Source organism: Penicillium concentricum, assembly GCF_028827145.1.
Source record: "Penicillium concentricum strain IBT 3081 chromosome Unknown utg000002l_segment0_segment0, whole genome shotgun sequence".
NCBI lineage: Eukaryota > Fungi > Ascomycota > Eurotiomycetes > Eurotiales > Aspergillaceae > Penicillium > Penicillium concentricum.
The window spans coordinates 6,973,243-6,980,450 of NW_026622755.1; the positions used below are offsets into that span (position 1 = coordinate 6,973,243).

The 7,208-nt window shown below is 50.8% G+C and overlaps 3 protein-coding genes across 3 annotated transcripts; 2 read left to right on the top strand and 1 right to left on the bottom strand.

Annotated features, from left to right (window-relative positions):
* Nucleotides 1-95: 95 nt before the first annotated feature.
* On the top strand, nucleotides 96-782 carry N7517_006374 (aconitase iron-sulfur domain-containing protein; the record flags this gene model as incomplete). Its single annotated transcript, XM_056724104.1, has 1 exon — nucleotides 96-782. One exon carries the CDS (start codon nucleotides 96-98, stop codon nucleotides 780-782), a length of 687 nt encoding a protein of 228 aa, XP_056580354.1.
* Nucleotides 783-1,049: 267 nt separating this feature from the next.
* Nucleotides 1,050-3,174, top strand: N7517_006375 (aconitase iron-sulfur domain-containing protein; the record flags this gene model as incomplete). Its single annotated transcript, XM_056724105.1, has 5 exons — nucleotides 1,050-1,430; nucleotides 1,497-2,034; nucleotides 2,098-2,474; nucleotides 2,547-2,724; nucleotides 2,792-3,174. 5 exons carry the CDS (start codon nucleotides 1,050-1,052, stop codon nucleotides 3,172-3,174), a joined length of 1,857 nt encoding a protein of 618 aa, XP_056580355.1.
* A 1,937-nt stretch (nucleotides 3,175-5,111) lies between these two features.
* On the bottom strand, nucleotides 5,112-6,915 carry N7517_006376 (cytochrome P450; the record flags this gene model as incomplete). The annotated part of the gene is made up of 3 exons (XM_056724106.1): nucleotides 5,112-5,873; nucleotides 5,974-6,585; nucleotides 6,676-6,915. 3 exons carry the CDS (start codon nucleotides 6,913-6,915, stop codon nucleotides 5,112-5,114), a joined length of 1,614 nt encoding a protein of 537 aa, XP_056580356.1.
* Nucleotides 6,916-7,208: the final 293 nt, after the last annotated feature.

Here is a 7,208-nt window from a genome sequence, read left to right on the forward strand (position 1 = left end):
GTGGTTCTCAACGCAGACGCCTGTCTCACACATATGAATAGCCCAACCCCAACTTGTGACACTACAAAATTTGTCCAACAATTTGAACCAACAAAATGCCAAGAGCATCAATTACCTATAGCTTTGAGCACAGTCTCACCGGGGATGCGAGGGCGTTCATTCACGCAGTGGCGAAAATTCTAGAAGGCACCCGTGGGATTCGATTGGAGGAATGCAGCATTGAAGACAGGAATCCAAGCCAGACCCTCCTGTACCTGACCCAAGAATCTCATATCAGCCCCCCAGGCCCCGGTTGCTCAATAGTGACCAATATCGATGCTTTTATCACCCATCTCAGCAATGAACTCGACGCCGGTGGCAGTCCTGCAGACGCATCTACGCTACGATATGTACTCGACCTGTGTTACACGGAGACAGAGCGCGGTGGTTTGGGATTCTCTGAGGCAGGTTGCATCGACTGGTCGCTCAGTCAGATGCAACTTCAGCACCTGCAGGATCTCCTTGAGGCATGGTTGGAGTCTCTGAACTCCGCCGAATCAGGCAGATGTCTGCCCGCACCGCTGTCCGTTAAGGCTTCTGCCACGAGGCCCATGACGTTGGCGGAGAAGATTCTTGCGCATCATGCATTTTCGCTGCCATCTGCACATGGTCTTAAAAGTGGTGACTTTGTTCGAACCTCGGTCGACTGGATTGTTGCCAGTGAGCTATCTTGGGTGGTAGGTCATTTTATCATCCCCCTCTCAGTTGATGAAGACTTCCAGAGTGAAGATTGCGCATCTTAGAAAATATTCGGTGAATTAATCTATTCTATAGGGCATGAAGCACAGTATGACCAGCATAGGTGAGGAGCCTACGGTCTGGAGAAATGATCGGTTTTGGCTGGCGGGAGATCACACGGTTGATCCCCGTACGTATCACCAACCGCGGGTCCGGGAACTTATTGACGGCATGAAAGATGCAAAGACGAAATTCAAGATGACGCAAAACCAAGGCTCAAATGTCAGTTCCTGCCAAATCCCATTCTTGACTTTTACCCGGAGTCGTTGCTGATGATCAAACCCATTCCCCAGTATACCATCCTCCACACCGAATTTGTGCGGGAGCGAGCCGAACCGGGTATGCTCGTTCTTGGCTCGGATTCTCACACCTGTTCGGCAGGTGCCGTCAGTTCACTCGCTATTGGACTCGGGGCGGCCGATGTGATGGCGGCTCTGGCCACCGGTGAGACATGGATCAAAACCCCCGAGTCAATCCGGGTGAAGTTCAGCGGCGAGCCTGCCTGGTACATCCGGGGCAAAGATGTGATCCTCTACATCCTGAAAATTATGAAGCGCAATACACATGCTGCTGATCGAATTGTAGAGTTCGGGGGACCAGGCACGCGCTACCTCTCCTGCGATGCCCGGTTCGCAATCTGTAATATGTGCACGGTAAGCAACTTTGTTTCTGATCTAGCCTCGTCCCGAGCAGTGACTCACGCAAAAGAATGACAATAGGAATTGGGCGCCATTACGGGTATTTTCGTCCCAGACCAGATCACTAGCCAATTCATCTCGGATCGCCCTCAAAGCCGCTACAAGTCACAATCTCTGTACTTTCAGCCGGACGCAGATGCCTCGTACGCCGCTACCTTTCGGATCAACCTCGATGAGGTTAAGTCCTTCATTGCGCTCTATCCCTCCCCTGATAACGTAGTGGAGGTGACTGAGAAACTGGACATGACTTTTGAGGGTTGCTTCATCGGTGCTTGTACCACCACGGAGGAAGATCTGATCTTAGGCGCCTTAGTCCTGGAGGCGGGTCTTCAGAGGGGGCTGCCGCTGGCTGCCGGGAAGCGGATAGTTGTTCCTGGAAGCTTACCAATCGTCAAAAATTTGCGCGACTTGGGTCTGTTGGATATCTATTCCCAGGCCGGGTTTGAACAGCCAGCTGTGAGTTGCAGCATGTGCCTGGGGATGGGAGCCGACCGCGCAGGGGCTGGCGAGAATTGGCTTTCGTCACAGAATCGCAACTTCAAGAATCGAATGGGTCCAGGTTCGCCTCCTTCCCTAGATAATTGACCCATGTCAAACGACGATTGACCTGGTCTCACCGCAGGATCCATTGGACATATTTGCTCCGCCGCTGTAGTCGCTGCCTCATCTTTTAGTATGCAACTAACCGACCCTCGTCATCTTCTCAGCCAAGTGTCGGTCGAGAGATATCACACTTTACTTGCAAGTTGTCGACGAAGGAAGGCCGAGCCGGCTCGGAAGTCCGGAGGTCCTTTCAAAGCGGGTGCCGTACAGAGTGCAGCGTCGGTCCCGTCAGCAATGCCTCCAGCACCCGAGCCTTACTTGTCCTTTCGCAGCGTTGCAGACTCTGAGACGAAGAAGCCGAGACAGGAGCAGGTGAGTGAGGAAATCAGTGGTGCCGAATTTGAGACTATTTGTAGCAAGGTCTCTGCTTTGGGTGATTTTGTAGACACAGACGCGGTGAGTGTGCCCGGGCTTTCTTTCTCTTTTCTCAACCGCGGGAATAACAATGGCTAACCACGTATGATCCAGATTATTCCCGCCGCGTTCATTATGGAGAGCCCAACCGACGTCCTGCTTGGCAGTCACTGCCTAGAGTTAACCCACCCCGAGTTTCGCGACCAGATTCGGGCCGGTTGGGACGTGGTTGTCGCTGGCAAAGCCTTCGGTTGTGGTTCATCGCGTGAAGAAGCGCCACGTGCTTTGAAAGGTGTGTGATCACCGCTCGTGGTCGGATATCCAGAAAAGGATTTTGATCTAACAGGTATGAACCACAGGTCTCGGCGTGAAATGTGTGATTGCACGTTCTTTCTCCTTTATATATGGCCGTAATCAGCCCACCATCGGTCTCTTAGGCCTCACCATCACCGAGGACGACTTCTATGCATCGGCCCAAACTGGAGTTGATATTGAGATCAACCTTCCCCGTCGACTGGTCACCGTGGGCGGGCGGTCGTACCCGTTCGTGCTTGATGATATGGAGTTGGCCTTGATCCAGCAACGGGGACTCGCGGCAGCGTACAAGAAATTCGGCAAGGCTGTGTTCCTGTCGCTCTGTGGCGATCAATTGTCGGAGACGATGTCGGTATCAGAGCTGGCCGAGATGCATTTAGGGGGCCGTCGGAAGGATCTGGGAAATCGGGAGGTGCTCGCGTGGTGAATTGCGTTTGCCTTTACCTCTGTCCTAAATCAATTTCCTATTCCAGCAAAATGGACCTGCGATTGCAAAATTATATGCAGGCTTCCATATGACCCAAAGCTGAGCGAACTTGGTGAAACTCAACTTAGAGCCTATCATGATCTTGTTCTTAAGGCTGCTTAGTTATTGAATTTACATCCTGATTTTTCTACCTAAATATTTGTTCTGGTCTATACGGCAAGGCAATATGTATTCTTGTTTATTTATCTCTGTTTGACATCGAACAAGTTGATTTATATGGTTTCGATTTAAAACAGAGAAAAAATACTAAGATTATATATTGATTATTTAGCAAATTTATAAGCGCCAAGACTGTCCAAGTTTGGTTTTATACAAAATTGTGTGTTTTAACGTTATTAAGACAGTGTCATCCTATTTCTTGATATATCCTTTACGACAATGGTCCAATCACTTGTGGAGTTATGTGGGTCACAGATCGCGGATCAACCGAAACTTTTGATCTCCGATACACTTGGCCAGTGCGTTTCATGGCTGAACTCTAGCTCGGGGGGTTTTGTCGAGGACGAAGCCGAGCACGAAGTAGACTTCCGCACCGGCCATAAATGGGCCGGGTTTTGGGTCCGGTCCTTAGGCCCATCGATGGGCTATGGGCCTGAGGTAGAAGCCCACTGGGCTTTAATGGGGGCCTAATAGGCCCCAAACAATACAAATATGCCCAGAAATCGAGATGCCAAGTAAAGTTGAACCCCCTTTCTAGGGTTTTCTAATTACCCTTCATTTTACCCCCGTTTCTAGGCCTTTTACTAAAGGTAATATTTTATTAATTTACATGATTTAGAAAGTTACTAGTCATATCTCTATATTACGTTTGAAAACGCGAAAAAGTACGTTGATTTAGATGATTTAAAAATTACATAGGTTTACTAGAAAGTGGTAGTACTTCTGTACAAATCCAAAATATATATCTACTATTAAAGTATATATTAACTTTTTTTCGACATCCACTGGTCGGATTTTGTTTAAAATTATCTTATATAGCTACTATCAACCTAGATTACATATTTGAACTTTATACGATTAGTAGAAGGTCGTGATACAGCGATTACAGAGGCCGATTTGTCAGCGCCGATGGGTTGGGTTGGGCTTTGAAGGTTAGGCCCATAGCCCACTGCGGGTTGCGCTTTGGGCCTGGGGTGGGGGCCCACTTGTGGGCTTTGCGGAAGTCTAGGTGCCACGAAGTCGAGGGATCACATAGACTAGTGCTCGGATGTGAAACTTGTGAGAGTTCCCCATACTTTCCTCGGCTGAGCTGATCGTCCCGGGGGGGGGGGGGGGGGGGGGGGGTCGCCACAATCACCATTCTCATTCGTTCGTGTTTCCGAGTCGCGGAGCTCAAGAGTGGCTTTGGAAGTGACCTAGCGAATGATCAGGTCGCTTTCATGATCCTCGAAGGGGCTATGATAATCATCGCATGCAGCGCCTTGACAGCCATCCATCCGGGGCTGGTGTTCCCGCGAGAGCGCTGGAGTGCGCCCGCTCAGTCGGGTTTGACTCGCGTGACGAGTCAATCGAGTCATATAGAGATGCGTCAAGGCCTGGTCGCATAGTTTGCCTTTAATTCGTGGTGTCTCCTCTGGAATGAAGCCTATAAATGCTAGACCTTTGTGCTACTAGACTAGTCCCACACTTGGCCGATTATCGCATATGCTGCGGTCAGGCACAACCACCCGCCACCCTTGAACAGAAGGGGGTAGGAGCTCGGAGACAATAAGCTATTTTCAATATATCATTGCAGGGTTTCCGTTTCGATATATCTCCCTGCTACCTACGACTGAAGCTTAGCTCTATCATTAGCTAAAGTCATCCCTTCCTTCATCCCCGGGAGCTGTAGTCGAGATATGCACCCCCGGAATAGGACGCCCGAATCCCACCTCCAGTCAATCCCGTCGGTGTACAAGCAGGCAGAGACTGGCATTGGGGCGAGCCGTGCCAACCTGCACTTCCTTCTTTGCGACATGTTTTAGCGGGTCCATCTCATAATGCTGCACGAGATACGCCAGCATCAACTTTATCGTCTGGGCCGCGAAGAACCGACCAGGGCAGGCATGTCGCCCGTGCCCAAAGGCAAGGAAGGTGTCGGTCGTAGTCGCGATGGAAGGGGCTTTCCGACCGGCAGCTACTTGGTCGGTATCACTGAACCGGAAGGGATTGAAGATGAATGGAGATGAGTAACAGTCTGGGTCGCGCTGGATGGCATGGGATGGCACGCACACTCGCACGCCCTGCGGTATATGGAGCAATTCTCCTGCCTGTTGGAAGTCGAGGCCAGCGGGATGCGCCACCATACGCGGAACGGCAATGTACGACAGATCAGATACTCGCATGGACTCCCGGATGGTCGAATCTACTCGTATCAGCCGATCTAGTCCAGCTTTGGTCCATTGGCCTGCTTGTGGCTGCGGCTGCTGTTGTAATTCCTCGTGCCATACGCGATCAAGTTCCTCTCGAAGCCCGGCTACAAAGCTCGCGCAATCGGGAGCAGAGTACAGATCGATTACCGTATGGCTCATTGACATGGCCATCGTTTCTATCGCGACAAAGTTGAGCATTAGTAATCGCTGGACGATCAAATTTGGATTGATTTCGCGTGCGTCGTCGCACTTCACACAATCTTCAAGAAGCCATTGAAGTCCGTCGACCTACAAAATAAGAATCAGTTTTCCAGCGCCATGTTTGATAATCGGAAACACATTGGGATGAGGAGAAGGTAGGTGAAGAAAGATGGGGGTGTTTACGGACCGGTGCCTTCCATGTGGGGTCTGCCGCAAGGGTCTTCTGCAGCCGGTCTTTGACAACGGGAAGAGCAATGTCCAGGCAAATCTTATAGTTCTTGCGATTTGGATATGTTATGAGCGGGGCGAGAAGCCAACGCAGCCATCGCGGCAGCAAGCGGATGATGATCCCTGCGCGTCCGACGCTTTCCGAGTAATGGCGCGAATGTAGGAGGAAAGCCTCATTCTGGCAGATATCTGGACCGGCAAAGACGCGATTGGCGACACGCGTGACAATTTGCGTGCAAGTTTCGAGGACATTGACCTCCACAGGCGTCCGCTGGGTGCCCCAGTACTGCCGAAAGCTGCGGTCGATCTCTTCTGCCATGATCGGGATCACCAGCGGAAGTTGTCGCGTCAGCTGGCGGCGTACCAGATCAAACTGGATGGGCACTTGCACTGCGTGCCACCCGAGCGGTCCCTGGGTGTAGTAGTGCTGCAGCTGTTCTGCGTGGATTATGTCCGGATCCAGCTCAGCATCTGTTTTGGATAGCAGCTCGCGCATGCTACTGGGCGGCAACACCACCCAGGGAGCTTCGGCAATGGTGGGCAGGATGAAGGCCTTGCCATTTTTGGAGTACTATCCAATTTAATTTTCTTTTGATCAGCGGAAAAGATTCCCAAGAACAGGCTTGTCACCGGAAATTTAAGGAGATGCCCATGAACCAACCTTCTGATAGCCTTCATCCAGCATCTGGCGGATACCGCTGATAGTTCGCAGTGAGGCTCTGAATTTGGGAAACCATTCCGGGCGAAGGCCTACCCAGACCTGTTTCTTCCAGAACTGTTTATGCTCATGCGAATCCGAAAATACAAGCTGGTGAACCATTAAGCAGATAATGATCCCAATGGTGCCTTGCAGCAGCACTTTCGGTACTCCGCCGAGGAGTAGTTCAGGCAGCATCTCCATGGCATGCAAAGAGAAGCCTGTGTCGATCGATGTGTGAGAAGACAATCGGCCTTCACGACCTTTTTTGTAACAATTAATTCAGAACGATTCAAGAGAGGATGGTGTGAGCTCTCGCGTAAAGCATTGCTAGCGTGGCCACGACCAGTGCTGGCCGCTATGACGATGAATAAGAGCAAACTTGTGCCAAAACTAGTCCAACTTGAGACATAATTCAACTGGCTAGGATACATGTCCAGGTGGCCGCTCTTCAAGGTCTGTGTTCTGTGCGTTGGCTCTATCTAACCTTGGAAGGT